Below are 15,664 nucleotides of genomic sequence, written 5' to 3' on the forward strand. Positions count from 1 at the left end.
AGAATTATTTAATCACCTTTCATCAGTACCTGTCAAAATCTTATCTAAATCAGTCAATTTATCATAGAAACCATCCATTTTAGAATCTTTATCATACCTTGAATGTATTTGCACATATGAAAACCAATTCATCTTTATACCTCGTCCCTCTAGTTTTTGCATAGATTTAACTTCACCCTTTTCATTCAATATTTCACCATATCTAACTGTTTGTTCCTTTTTGTATATTATAGGATACGAAAATGCTTCAAAAGTCGATAGCCAGACTGGAATTTTCAAATAACATTGTCTTTTAATCTTCTCCCAGTTTAACCACAGAGACTCCCATATATAATGTCTTCTAAAATACCCCTGTGTTTTAGTTCCTTTATACCATAAAAAAGCATGCCACCCCAACAACAAATCAAGTCCTTCTACTGTCAACAATCTAATATTTCTTAGTGTTATCCATTCCTTAACCCACATCAGATTTGTAGCTTGATAATACAACTCCCAAACCAAATCCTCCTCTAATTCTAGCATCTTGCAAAAGTTTTAACTTTATTCTCGCTTTCTTACCTTGCCATATATATTTCAACACAATTTTATTTAAATCTTCAAAGTAATCTTTTTCAAGCCTAATTGGAATTGTTTGAAACAAATATAAAATTTTGGGTAATATATTTATCTTGGTTGTTGAAATTCTCTCTATTAATGACAGTTGTAAATGTTCCCATTTTGCCAGATCTAGCGCTATCTGCTGTTTAAGTTTGATATAATTATTCTCTTTTAGTGTACTACATCTTGCTGTCAAATACATCCCCAAGTACTTGATCTTATTCGTGACCTGAATTTTCAATAGGTCTGCCAGTTCTCCTTTTGTCTTAATAGCATATTCTTTGTCAAGATCTTTGTCTTATCTTTATTTATTTTCAAACCAGCCACCTTTCCATATGACTCTATCTTTTCTATCAATTTTGATACTGTTTTTAAAGGGTCTTCTAAGATGAAAACCAGATCATCCACAAATGCTTGCAGCTTAAATTCTTCCTTTTTGATTTTCATTCTTTAATATTCTTTTCCTCTCTAATATTTCTGTTTAGCACTTCCAAAGTTAACACAAACAACAAAGGTGATAGTGGGCACCCTTGTCTTGTTCTTTTCTTATATTGATAGAGTCTGTCAGTTCTCCCTCTATCATTACCTTTGCTGTTTGCTTATAGTATATAGCTTCTATTGCTTGAATAAATTTTCTAGCGAAGCCCATCTTGTTCCAGAAGTAATAACATGAATCGCCAATTCACATTATCAAATGCCTTCTGTGCATCTAGAAATATCAGAGCCATTTGTTTTTCAGGATGTGCCTCATAGTATTCCAAGATGTCCAAGATTACTCTCATATTGTCTTTAATTTGTCTCTTTGGCAGAAATCCATTTTGATAAGGAAAAAAAAGTCTCAATTTTTTTCTCAGCTTTGTCTGGTCAAAGGAAAAGTAGAGTATTTCCAAGCCTCTAGTTGGCAGTGTTACAAAGTTTCTTTAGATTTCACTTTCCCCCTCCTTTTCCGCCAGAGTATAATAAGAATTAGTTAAAAAAGGAAGAAAATATTTTTTTAAAAAAAAAAGACTAAAAGGGAGTCTCTGGCTTAATATATTATAAAATCAAAAAGGGGAAAGTAAAGAGTAGATTTTTTTTAAAAAAGGAAAAAAAACAGTCCAGTTTCGAAATATAGGATCATCAGCAATAAAATAAAAAAATAAAAAAATTACTTTGACATTCCTGTTTAAAATCGCCGCTTTTCACTTCTGTCAAAAGACTTTTACAGATTCTTTCTTTCCCTTAGGGTGTCCTCTCAAATCTTTAAATAAAGAAAAGTTCTCACCAAACCGGCACACTTTCTCTTTCGTTCTCTTTCATTTCGGAGCTGTCCCAACTTTAGCAGCTTTAATGGCTGCCTCTTTGCTGCTGGCAAAAAGAGCTTCTCCTGGATCTACCAGGGACTTTGTGATATCCCTGGGATCGACAGGATGCGCTCTTCACTTTCACCGTCTCTTCGGGACAGTTTAGATCCACTTGGACCATCCAGGAGCAAAGATATTGGCAGCGATCTCAGACCTCCAAGATCGCATGCCATATCATTGTGACGCCAGCTCCCCCCCACCCCCAGAAAAATGAATTTCATTGACTCTTATCTACCACCAATTTGCTTTGACCATTAGTAGTTCAAAGTCTTGTAGAGAGTGTTAGCAACAATTTTGTTCCAAAACTTTAGAATTTTTTTTTTCTGGTCAAAGTACATTGTCTGAAAATGTCAATTCATTCCTAATGGTTTGAGACTAGGTTATAAATATGCCAGCCTTCTTCTAACAATATGCTTAATTGGGCTAATGGGAAAGAGAATTAGCAAATTATGAGAATGCCAGAATGGTATTAGGCAGAGAAACCACATTTTTTAGATGATTGGAAGATATATTTTGGCATGATATTACAAGAGAAAAGATTTATGAGAAATAAGTAGAATAAAGGAAGAGCTATTCATGGAAAGGGGATATTAAATGAAAAGCTCTCTTCTAGGTTTTTGAAAGTTATTCCAAGTAGGGTTTGTTTTGATTTTGATCAATTTAATTTCAATTTATGTTCTTATTTTTGGTAGCAAATTACAAAATATTGGAGGGAAGAATTTCACAATTAGTAATAATTGTTTATCTCTCTTTCCCAATACAACTTGTAGAAACTGGGCAGGCAAAATTTAATAACTTCTTGAGGATATTGATGAGGAATCCACAACTTAAAACTTCTGCAGGTATGATCTGGAGGTTCTGCATAGGCAATAGTGCTCTGAAAGACAGCATAGAACTAATCATTTATTTTATAACATTTACATTTCTCTTGTTTTAAATCTATTTATTTAGAACTGTTTATCATTAATATTAAAACAGTACAGTGACTAAGTATCTTGCTTCTTGTGCAAGAGCTCTCTCTTGCAAAAGCTAGCAGAAATGTACATGTCTGTTTTAATTATTGTTTTCCTTCCTTTGGTTAGTTAGCTAGGTCTTCCTAGCTTAAGGATTTTCAAAAACCAGTACAATACAAAATGTAGTGCAACATACAGAATTACTTGGTACAAGATACATAATACAAAGTACACAGTACAAAGTACAAACTCCCATCATTTCATTCAGTCTTTCCAATATCTGGAGACGAAAGGATTTCTTTTCACATATTAGGCACAACTGTAGCATGATATTTTACTACTAATGGTAAAAGGAAAGTGTAGAAATAATTATAATGCAAAATAGCTAGCAAGGATAGAATTTTCGTTTTATTTTAAAACTGGTTCTTGCTTCTACATATATGTGTATGTGTGTGTGTTGCTGCTCTAACTTTGTATATATCAATTAAATGTTCTTTTGTACACAAGTATATTTTATTTGTGCATGGGTACACACACACACACACACACACACACATATACATGCACATGGATATGCATCCACAAAAACTCTCCTCTAGGTAGAAAAGTGAATGTTACTTTCATGGAATAGAAAGTTGGATCTAGGAAAAAAATGAAGCATTGCACGTCTTATGTTCTGAAGGGTTTAAGAATCCTCAGGTTGCAAAACAGCTATTATTAATAAAATCTGGGAAACAAAGACATAGCTCATTTGCAATGCTCTGGACATGGAAGGAATGCAACGTTATCCATCCTTGCTCTCTGGAAGTGGCCACTGGCATCTTCTGAAACTGAGTGCAGGACAAAATGAAGATCTGCTCCAAATCAGCCTTGGCATCAGCCCAACCTCCTGGGCTAGCAGGACAAGACTTCCAGTGTCTTGGAATAGTGATCTTTCTTTCACATTCTTATAGGCACTGCAAAGGAGTCTAGGAAGCCATCACTTCCTGTTTGCCCTAATTGGTTGGTATTTATATGGAGTAACAACTATTATTTTTCTTCCCTCAAAAGTGTGACTGATGGGGAGTGAGGCAGAAAGTAGAACACAGAGAATGGTTACCTAGGATTTGTTTTTCTGTTGTTCCCGTGCCATTCAAAAACTCTGAATACAAGAAGTCCTAATCAGTTTGAACAACACTGCTGATTTACTATAAATCCCTCTGTCCCTATGCAAGCAGTTACTCCTATTCAATTCAGATGGTATACCACTACCCCAACTCTCTTAGATGTGTTATGAATGGGTCCCATAAGCTAATCTGAATTATTCAGCATCATTATGTTTGATTCTCAGTCCAATCACTTTCCTTTTTATGTCTCCATCCTCTCTAGCTTTGGAAGTTGGTTTTGATATTCTGGCCAAAATGAAAAACGAAAGGATTGAATTCACAGGGTTGCAGATGCTTATGCAGAGCTTCAATATCAACTTGCCAACAGAGGATATGTCAGAGGCATTGGCCTTTTGCAATGTTGATGGTGAGTATAACTTTTACTGTGGCTTTTAAGGATATATGTCAATGGAGATTCTCAGTCATTCAGGTCTTGGTTGTCCCAAATGTTCAACTGAACATTTTTCAAAAGGCAACTGAACTTTATTTTTCCTTGAAGAGTTTCGCTTCTCATGTAAGAAGTATATAGTACTACTACTATATTATAGTAGTAGTGTATACTTCTTGGATGAGAAGTGGGGGCTGTGAAATTCTGGGAGTTGAAATCCACCGGGCTAAAAGTTGCCAAGGTTGGAGACCCCTCCTATATTCCATATATTACATTCTATATATGATATACGATGTCCTGTAATATTACATTCATACAAAGATTATTATTCTATTCTTATTTTTCTCTGCTTTCTTTTCATTCCCTTTCCATTTTCAGATAACAATACATTAAATCTAAAAGAGTTCATCAGGAATGTGATCTATACTGATACTTTTGTTACTAGGCCAGGTGAGTGAAACCCTATTTGAAACTATCTTTAAGTATTAGATGTACAAACTATCCAGCTTTTTGCAATTAATTACTAAGAATAAGAGACAGCTTGATAAACAGGTAATGAGGAATTATTGAGTGGGAAAAGAAGCTTTGTAACAGTAGGAAAAAAAGAGAACATTAGAGGAGCAAGCAAAAAAGAACATAATTTTGGTTTAAAATTACATTATTCCCATTAACTGTTGATTAGATCTATAGTTTTACATTTGAATATTCTCACATATACCTGCCCCTATATATGTACTGACTTCAATACATATATAGAGGCAGATAATATTATTAGTATTACAGTACTAATTATAGCATAAATTATTTTTATGCTACTAATAATAACCATTAACAGATTTGGGTTTCATGAATTTGGGCAACCAAAAGTAGGACATGGAAACAGCTTAGTGAACTGGAAAATGGGAAATCATTTAAATAATGCTTTCCCTTTTGGTTTCTTTCATGATATATTTCCTAGTATAAGCCAACCTTTCCCAATTTAGTTAGCTCCAGACATGTTGAAGTTACATCTCTCATCATCCCTAGCCAACAAAACCATGGCAGATGGTTTAAATATCTTAGTCATGCAGATAATGATGATGCTGTACATGTTGATCTTGAAGTGATGTTTTTATAGAACTGCAGCTCATCTGCTTGGCCTTGAGCAAATTCGAAGATGACCACTTCGATCTCCAGACTCTTCAATCCAGCCTGGACACTATGGAACTTTTTAGGGCCAATGAATTATTGAAGGAAGTGATGAACATAGCCAGAGTTGACAGTAAGCATTCTTAATATGAAATGGCATCCCTGAAATTACTGTCTAGTGATTATTTTCTGTATTTCAGCATAACCCATCTTTTGCCTTATAGGTTATGGCAAAGTTAATTTAGAAGAACTCATAAGAGTTTTAACTGTAATACCAGAGATTCCAGAAGCAACCGGTAAGGCCAATTAATATTTTATTTTTCTATTCTATAGCTGTTTCTTTACAGTCTTCCTAGAATCTACTTCTCCAATCTCCTGCCTTGTGTTATGGGTTCAACTCTTAGACAGAAACCTGGCCTATAGCCATCATTCATATCTTAGAGCATACATATTCAATATTGAGTTGGGAAACTTACTTGCAGTCTCAAGCCTCAAATCTCAAGAATGATGCTCTGCTGTAGTTGTAAATGCTCCAAACTGAAAGTTTTTAACAAGAGATTTGATAACTGCTTGTCTGAAGTGGTGTAGTGTTTCCTGCCTAAGCAGGGGGTTGGACTAGATCACCAGAAGATCTGCAAGTCCCTTCCAACTCTGTTATTCTATTCTATTCTACTTCCTTGTGTGTAGGAGTAGATATATAACATCCTTTTTAAACTCTTTAAAGTGGCTGGTTCTTTTCCTGGCGCAATCCTGAGAAAAGACATGGCTGTTTAAGGAGTTGCAAAAAGGCTACTGGATTCTTTTGATTTTTTAAATTTTGTTTATTGTAAATGCAAGCAACTATAGCTGAAGCTGAGGATAAATAAAGATGGAACAAGGATAATTTAACCCCACCCTCATTTCAGTTTGTTCAATATAGTACTTGAAATGCTGTTTTAAGAGGAATAATATTGCTATTTCAGTTGGTGAAATAAATGTGCAACTGAATATCATATTGCTACAAATATTTCTTTGGTAGTGCTGATGGATACCCTTGATGCAATGCATAATACCATAGACCAGGAGATTAATATCAATGATCTAGCAAAAACCTTGACCACCATGGGTATCAACCTGACACCGGATGAAATGCAATCACTATGCAACTCAGTAACCATCACTGGTGAGATTAGTACTTATTTCAATTTCAATATTCCAGCATGTATATCTTTTATCATTACTTAAATAAAAAAACACATTCCTTTATAATTGACATTACTGAAAGAAAAAAACATAATAAAATTCTTTCTAGTCTTATGATGTTAGTGATATGGACTGCAAAAATGAAGATGGCCAGTAGATGGCAGCAAAGAGATGTAAAAATATTTAACACTGGGTTTCCCCCACCCCTTTCCTGAGAGAGTTATGATAGATAACTATGAGGAAACAGGCATCACATATGTTATACAAAAGGAAGCCAAATGTCAACCCTCATATATCAGCTTCACTAATTTAAGATCCCCCAGATATGTTAGAAATACAATTCAAAATAGGCTTGTATGTAAGTGTCAAAACCCTGTAACAGCAATCAAGATAGGATATGTGGGATTGAGTAAATTGACAACATGTGTTACAACATTATGACACAAACTCTGCTTCTTACCTATTTGTATGCGATGTTGCAATGCAAGTACAAAGCTCATGTTGTGTCACAATGACACACATTTCATCATTTGGTTTTCATCATGTTTAGGAAAAGATTTCTTTACCTCCCTAGGTTCTAATTAGCAAGATTTATTAAAACAAAAGATTAAGGAGGCAACACTAGAATTCTAACAATTGGAACTACACAAAGAAAACACAAAACACTTCCTTAATTTATCTTTCCCATGCCTTCAAAGGGAGACAGGGAAAAGCCTTCTTTTTTTTAGGATAAGGACTAATCTGCACTTTGATTTCGTTAACACAGTGCAGTGATGGGATTCAAAAATTTTCACTACTGGTTCTGTGGGCTTGGCTTGGTGGGCACGGCAGGGGAAGGACACTATAAAATCTCCAGTCAGAGGTGGTACTTGCCGGTTCTCCTGAACTACTCAAACTACTCAATTTTGAAATTTTGAACTACTCAAAATTTCTGCTACCGGTTCTCCAGAACTGGTCAGAACCTGCTGAATACCACCTCTGACACAATGGCTACTAGTCTCTTTACCAGTGTGACAATAGACACTTATACCAGGCTGCAAATTCTGGGAACTGCCACCCAACTAGAAAAAAATCAAACTGGGGAAAGCTGGCATTTTAGTAGCCTCAAAGAGGTTTTGAGTTCTCATTTTAGTCACAATTCTTAAGGATGATTTTGCCAAGTTTTCTTATTACCTGATCTATAATTATTTATCTTGTATACATACATTAATTGTATTAAAAATATAAATGTTGGCATGTTTATTTAGACTAAATAAACCATAGTCATTGGTGATTCTTGGTAAATTTGTTTAAGATTATAATCTTAAGCATTGTATAAAGCCAATTTTTTTTATCAGATTGCCAATCTCTAATTCTTGTAATATCAAAGAACTTGGTGACTTTCCTCATCTTGGAGAGCAAAACAGTATTCTAGAAATATTTTCAGAACCTAGGTTTGTCATGCATATATTATTATTTCTCCCATTCAACCAACTTGCTATTCTGTTCCTTATAGACGATGGGGCACTGAATTTTAATGATATTATGAAAGAAATAATCGGAACAGAGTCCTTTGTAGAAATTCATGGTAAGACCAGAAAATACGGTAACATTTGCATAGATACTAATAAATTGGTAAACTTTGCACTTTTCATGTTTTCAATTTAAATTTCAGTCTGTTTTAATCATACCTGAAAATTAATATACATTGGGAGGATATTTCCTAAGATTCACATATAATTTTTGAAGTCAATTTCCCTCAATGTACCATATATTTTAAAATTATTTCCTCCTCTATATCTTTATTTTGCACATCTTTCTCTTAATATACTAAGCTTGTTTAATCAGTTGATTGGGCAACTGAATTGCAAAATTCAGAAAGCATTTCAAAATAATACCAAATTTCCATTTATTTGGCCAAAAGTACATTAGATATGTTTGCTTTAAAATGGAAACTGAAAATATTTTTGTACCCGTCAAATTGTTACATTTTTATATTATTGTAAAAACATTTGAGTTCAAATGGAATGGATTCAGAGCAAAGTTCAATGTGCTTCAAATTGCTTTGGACCTCATACAAGTTTGGTACCTCCCAGCCTATGATCATATAAAATCCAAAGCCCCTTTTACAAGTTATATCCAAAGCATGTATAGCCCTATAGTCTATTTGACCAAACATTATTTGTCTGATTTATCAGTACAGTGATATTATGAATATGTTATTGTGGTAGAAGTATGGGGACCTGGGTACATGTCCACCCTTCACTATGCAAACTCACTGAATGACTATCCCTGTCCATGCTACCTTTTAGGGTTATTGCAGGGATAAAATGAAAGATCAGAATGTAAAATTAATGAATACAGTGATATTAACAAAAGAGAAAAACCAGCCTTCATATTGGCTTTAGAATGTGCTCCATCACAGTCTGTACTAAGCTTAGCTACTGAACAGAATTGCCATTAAGGTCCAATGTCAACATTTTGAGGTCAGCGAGGTTAAAAAAAAGCATATCATGGTTTTCAGAAATGTTCTTTATTGTAATAAAGTAAGAAAATACTAGCAATAAGGAGGCTCTAGGCTCTAGTCTTCTAGATTAGTGACAAAGTCAGCTTGGTGACCTTGGGCCAGTCATTTTTTTCCCCAACCTTGAGAAAGAGGCAATGCAAGTAACATCTGAAAAACTTTGCCAAGAAAATTGCAGGGATCTGTCCAGGCTGCTCCAAGAATTGGACACAAATTGAACAGAAGAAGTCAGTCTGTCCCATTTTATATCATGAGGGCAGTGAGACTGTATTTTTTAAAAAATTATCAGCACCACGTGAGCTTTTTCTACAACTGCTTCCTTAATAGCTATTCAATACTTCTCCCCTTATCTGCTCAATCATTCCTTCTCTATCTCCAAGGTCAACTCTAATATGGTTAGCGTTAGATTGGGTAGATCGGGTTCATAGAGACGCAAGACTCCGAGTGAACAATCAACTCTTTATTAAGGAATTTAGTTCTGAACAAAGATGCGGCTCGCGGCGGCTCTTCATATAGAGCCAGCTCACGGCTCGGTGGCCAATGACATCGCTTTGAATCTCCCGCAATCGGCTCAGCCAATCGCGGTAGATTCTTAGCGTGCCAATCACGGCCGCTCAGTTAGCCAATCAGGTTGTGGTCCATGTGGACCAATCGGATTTCAGGATTTGGAGAATGTTAACATAGAACACCCCTCCCCTCTTGGTTTCGTCCGACGTAGCGTGGTGACGTAGTCGCGCAGGTAGGTGGGGTTTCATACTTGCCTAGTTGACTTGCGCGTTTCAGTAGGTGTCTTGTCGTTGACCAGTTCGGACAGGTTCTGCGTTGCTCTCAAGCTCTTGATGGAACCACCTGGAATGGTGAGCCGGGCCCATTACTGCTGCTCCCACCCGGTCTACCCAGGTCGGTCAAGTTGTCAGCTCCGCTATTCCCACCTGGTCTCTCCGGGCTGGTTGAGCTGGCTCAGCTGCTCCTTCCAGGTGAAGCTCCCATCTGCAACGGCTCGAGGTCTACTGGTGAATATGGCTGGTTTATTGTTTGGTTTTGGCTTGTTCTGGTTGGGGGGTGTTCTGCCTGCGTTTTAGGCCTTTCCTCTTCCCTTTGTTCAGCGTTTGAGTCTTTCCCCCCCTCCTGGTTTCTTCATTAGTGTTTGTTTGCGGGGTGTTGGTGCTGTCAGCGGCTAGTCTTGACCGTAGCTGGTCGATGTGCCGCTTCCAGCTTCGTCCGTCAGTGGTTTGTAGTCGGTACAACCGGGGGCCCGTTACCTGGGTTATCTGTGCTGGTACCCAGAGTGGGTCTCCCGTGAAGTTTTTCGCGTAGATGATGTCTCCGGTGTTAAATGTCTGGTGTCTACTGGACGAGCCTGGGGGTTTCTCTGGGTTGTACATGGGGTGCAACTGGTCTAATGGGGACCTTAGTTTTCTGCCCATGAGTAGTTCTGCTGGGCTTTTATTTGTAGTTGTGTTGGGTGTGATGTATTGTATGAGCAGCATTCTATTTATTTTTTCTTGTATGTCGCCGGTTTCTATTTTTTGGATGGTTTTTTTTGTGAACTGAACTATTCTCTCTGATTGCCCATTCGCCGCCGGATGAGTGGGCGAGGTTAAGGCATGCCATATACCTCGTTTGGCCAGGTATTTTTCGAATGCTAGTGCCGTGAACTGCAGTCTGTTGTCCGACACTAGCACATCTGGTAACCCGTGTGTGGTGAAAAGTTTATTCAGATTTTCTATGACGGCTTCTGTTGCTGTGGTTTTCATGGTGCTTACTTCCAGCCAGTTGGAGTAAGCATCTACGGTGACCAGGAATGTGTGCCCCTTGGTGGGCCTGGAAAAATCTATGTGGATTCGTGACCAGGGGCCTCTAAGGGTTTCCCATTCCGAGACTGGTGCGGCAGGTGGGTGGATCATGTTTTCTGGCACCTTTTGCATGTGGCTACCCATGTCTCGATCTGTTTGTCCATCCCTGGCCACCAAGCGTAACTTCTGGCCAGGGCTTTCATCTTGACGATGCCCGGGTGCCCCTCATGCAACATGTCTAGTACCCTTTTTTGTAAAGTCTCTGGTATCACCACCCAGTCTCCCCAAAGTATACACCCCTTCTGTGAGAAAAGTTCGGTTTTCCGGTTTCTGAAAGCTTTGAAGGGTTTGTTGCCGTCGCTTTCTGGCCACCCTCTCTCCACCCAGCTCAAGACTCACGCCAGCCACTTGTCTTTATTTGTTTCTTGGGCAATGTCTGGCGCGGTCAGGAGTGGGTTGGTTAGAGTCTCTACTTGCAGGGTTGTTGTTGTGGGTGCTGGGTCATCCTTCAGGTCTGGTAGGGGGGATTGGCTCAGTGAGTCTGTATGCTAAATGTCCTTGCCAGGCCGGTGTGTCAGCCGGTAGCTGTAGGCAGCAAAGAACTCGGACCACCTCGTCACCCTGGGTGACAGGATGTTCGGGGTGGCCTTGTCCCCTGCCAGTATCCCTAGTAGAGGTTTGTGATCTGTAATGATTGAAAAGGTCCTACCGTAGAGATACTCGTGGAACCTTTTCACTCCGGAGATGACTGCTAGGGCTTCCTTGTCCAGCTGGCTGTAATTCCTCTCCGGCTTGGACAGCGTTCTCGAGAAGAAGGCAATGGGTACTTCTTTCCCATCCGGTAACATGTGGCTGAGGATCGCCCCGACGCCAAAGAGTGATGCGTCGCATGTTACCATCAGCAGCGGGTCTCGCTATACTAGATGAGGACTGCATCTGACATTAGTAGGTTTTTGGTCTGTTGAAATGCATTTTCCTCCCGCTTTCCCCAGGTCCAGGCAGCTGTTTTATCCAACAGCCTATGCAAAGGTTCCACCGCGGTCACCTTTTGGGGTAGGAAAACATTATAAAAGTTAATAAGTCCCCAAAACGCCTGCAGTTCTGCTTTATTCTTTGGTGTGGGGGCTTCCTTGATGGCTCTGAGTGGCTCTGATGGCTTTTTCAGTGGGGTGGATTCTGTGTCGGTCTAGGAGATACCCCAAGAATTTGACCCTCTCAGTGCAGAGTTGGCATTCCCCTTTTTTAACTTTAAGGCCCGAGTCTTTGAATTTCTGCAGTACCGCCCTTAGGCGGTTTTCCAATTGTTCTTTGTTGGCGGCTGCCATCAGCATGTCATCAAAGTAGGGCACCACTCCTTTTATTCCCTGGAGGAGTCTTTCCATGAGGCTCTGGAAGACTCCTGGCATGACGCTGACTCCAAATTGGAGTCGGTTGCATCGGAAAGCCCCCCGGTGTATTACAATCGTTTGTGCCTTGGTGATTTCACCGTCGACCGGCAGTTGCTGGTAGGCTTGAGCCAGGTCGAGCTTCGCGAAGATCGGGCTCCCCCCAGTGAGTGCAGGAGGTGCTGTACCACTGGGACGGGGTAGGCACTTTGCTGCAGGGCATGGTTGAGGGTAGCCTTATAGTCACCACAGATTCTTATGGAGCCATCTGGTTTGATGGGGATGACTATGGGTGTTTCCCAGCGGGCATGATCAATTGGCTCTAAGACCCCTTGCGCAATGAGCTTGTCTAGCTGCTCATCGATTTTGAGCTTGAGCGCAAAAGGCACTCGCCGTGGTTTAAGGCGGATTGGAGCAACATTTGGGTTGAGGTTGAAGGAGATTGGGGACCCCTGGTACTTGCCTAGGGTGTCATTGAAGACCCCCTGGAAGTCCCTCACGAGCTCCGCTTCCCAGTCCGCCTCGTCGGTGTGGTGAATGCCCGTCACCTCGATTCCCATGCAGGGGAAACCATTGCAGCCCGAGCAGGCTGGGATGTTCTTTGTCCACGATTGTGAGTGGCAGTACCACAGTGTGGCCTTTGAAGGTGATTTTAAAATGTCTGATGCCGACTACAGGGATGTGGTTTCCCTGATAGTCCTTCAGGGTCAGCTTCTGGTCGTCCAGTTCACGGCGGCGGATGGTAGGCACCAGGCGTTTGATTGTGCGCCAGGAAACCATGGAGAGGTAGGATCCGGAGTCCACCTCCATTTCGCATGTTTGGCCCTCGATGCCTACCTCCACGTGTACCTTCCGGGCGTCAATGGTTGAGGAATGGCCGATGACGACCATCTGGTGGGTTTCCTCTCTTCGCTGTGCCTCGCTGAGTCATTTGTTCCAGCTGTCGCGGCTCCATCGGCTCTTGGCTTGGCAGTCTCAGTTCCTGGGGGGGTGCCATCTCATCGCCGGGGGCTGCTGCCTCATCGCTGGGGGCTGTAGTTCCACTTGTTCCAGCATACTTTGGCGATGTGCCCCCACTTCTCGCAATGCCGGCAGATGGCATCAAGAAAATGGCATTCGGAGCGGGGGTGATTGCCGCTACAGCTGGCACAATGGAACCCCAACTTAGATCCCCTCTGGTCCCACTGATCGCATTCCACCTGGAGCCAGTGGATCTCTTCTTCCTCGTCGTCGGAGTGGGAATCAATGTCGCCATGGTGGGTGGTGGTCACCCAATGGCTGGTCTCCGTGTGCCTCTCCGGTGCTGGGGCCGTCTCAATGGCCGTCGGTCGATCTGCGGCGTTCGCTTGCCTCATCTGGGCCGCCGATTTGCGGGTGGCCTCAGCGGCAGTTGCCTCTGCAAGGGTGTCAGTGAGGGAGATGTCGCCCTTGGCCATTAGCTTGCTTTGTAGCACAGGGTCTCAGAGTCCGAGGACAACTCGGTCTCGCAGGGCTTTGTCCAAGTCGGTAAACCCGCACAGGCCTCCGAGATCCCTCAGCTGGGCCACAAAGTCGCTGATGGCCTTGCCCTCATGCTGGTCTCGCCGGTAGAAATCATGCCTTTGGATGAGGGTGGGCACAGAAGGGGCATAATGGCATCTTAGGATGGGCTCGAGGTTGGCCCAATCCATTTTTTTTATGTCGGCGGGCTTTGCCAACGCTTTGGCCATCTTGAACACTGTGGGCCCGCAGTGTGTCAAGAACACGGCTCGTTTTCTCTGCCCGTTGGCATCCTTAAGGTTGCTGCACTCCAGGAACATCTGGAACAGGTCAGTGTAGGATTCCCAATCCTCAGTGGCCGGGTTGAAGTGTGCGGGTGGCAAGGTGCTGCTCGCCATCTTGCCAGTCGTTTTGCGCCATTTGCCACGTGCTTGTTGGTCTCTCGTCTCATGATCCCATCCTCGTCGTCAGTGTTAGATTGGGTAGATCAGGTTCATAGAGACACGAGACTCCGAGTGAACAATCAGCTCTTTATTAAGGAATTTAGTTCTGAACAAAGATGCAGCTCGCAGCGGCTCTTCATATAGAGCTGGCTTGCAGCTCGGCGGCCAATGACATTGCTTTGAATCTCCCGTGATCGGCTCAGCCAATCATGGTAGATTCTTAGAGCGCCAATCACGGCCACTCAGTTAGCCAATCAGGTTGTGGTCTGTGTGGACCAATCGGATTTCAGGATTTGGAGAATGTTAATATAGAACAGTTAATTTGGGTAGAAGGTCATACATCTTGAAATTCTACAGATAGGATGAATGCTATAATTTATATCAGCTATGTTAGGCATCAGGATGTAGGCAATATAAGTAATCATTAACATCATTTCAGGACATACATTATGATTTGACATATATTGAAAGGCTGGAATTGGTTCTCACATTCTAAATTATTCATGGGAAGTATCTCTTTGAAATACTATTATCATCAACTGCCCCATCAGGCAAAGCTTCCCTATATTTCAAAATTACTTCACCTCATTTGATAAACTCCAGTAATTACCATCTTTGATTTGTCCAATTGGGAATAAGTTTCCATATTTTTATTGAAAGGATCCATCCTATTAACATTAAATATGGCTTTACAAGATTACTTTGCTTCAAATCTTATTCAGGAATGTCAAAGAATAGGCTAAGAATAAGTCAAGACTGAGCTCATTTGAAATTTGCCTCCTAAAGCTTTACAGAATACTTTCCATACTATCCACAAGATTGTAAAAGAGGACATTACAAAGGAAGATTTGCTGGATGCCCTAGAATACTTAGGCAGTCACCTGACACCCGATGATCTGCAAGAGGTTCTAGCATTTGCTTCCAGTGATGGTAAGTCTTTAATAAATTGGTGGATTATTGGGGCGGGGGTGGGAAACTTTGAGCAGAAAGGAAAATTGTTTTCCTTTCTCCATTAAATATTTTTGAAGATAAAACTGACAAAGGTGTGTATTTTTGCAAGAACACTAACATACAAGATGACAGCCACATCCATGAAATTGAAGCCTCTCTTTTTTTATGTGCCTTAAAGAGGGGAGGGTTTCCATCACTTGATCACAGCTACATTCCTGAAGGCTTCATTTACTCCCGCCTCCTATTCTCTGTCTATTCATTCTCTAATATATCAGTATTCTATCTCATCCTTGTCTTGGAGGCTTAGCTTCTAATGTGACTAAAAATATGAATCCAGAATAGGAAAATGGTAATCTGAGATATTTAGGAGA

At 40.6% G+C, this 15,664-nt stretch overlaps 1 protein-coding gene across 1 annotated transcript in view; it reads left to right on the forward strand.

Moving 5' to 3' along the window:
• LOC113447846 (uncharacterized) overlaps positions 1–15,664 on the forward strand; it is a 124,673-nt gene that overhangs the window by 36,776 nt on the left and 72,233 nt on the right. The window contains exons 20-29 of the mRNA XM_087917191.1: positions 2,711–2,782; positions 4,262–4,405; positions 4,805–4,876; positions 5,544–5,687; positions 5,779–5,850; positions 6,573–6,716; positions 8,232–8,350; positions 12,406–12,540; positions 12,985–13,162; positions 15,129–15,272. Coding sequence (XP_087773317.1) covers positions 2,711–2,782; positions 4,262–4,405; positions 4,805–4,876; positions 5,544–5,687; positions 5,779–5,850; positions 6,573–6,716; positions 8,232–8,350; positions 12,406–12,540; positions 12,985–13,162; positions 15,129–15,272 — 1,224 coding nt within the window. The remainder of the gene's footprint in view (positions 1–2,710; positions 2,783–4,261; positions 4,406–4,804; positions 4,877–5,543; positions 5,688–5,778; positions 5,851–6,572; positions 6,717–8,231; positions 8,351–12,405; positions 12,541–12,984; positions 13,163–15,128; positions 15,273–15,664) is intronic.

Source organism: Pseudonaja textilis, chromosome Z (assembly GCF_049901715.1).
Source record: "Pseudonaja textilis isolate UNSWEBS1 chromosome Z, rPseTex1.2, whole genome shotgun sequence".
Lineage (NCBI taxonomy): Eukaryota > Metazoa > Chordata > Lepidosauria > Squamata > Elapidae > Pseudonaja > Pseudonaja textilis.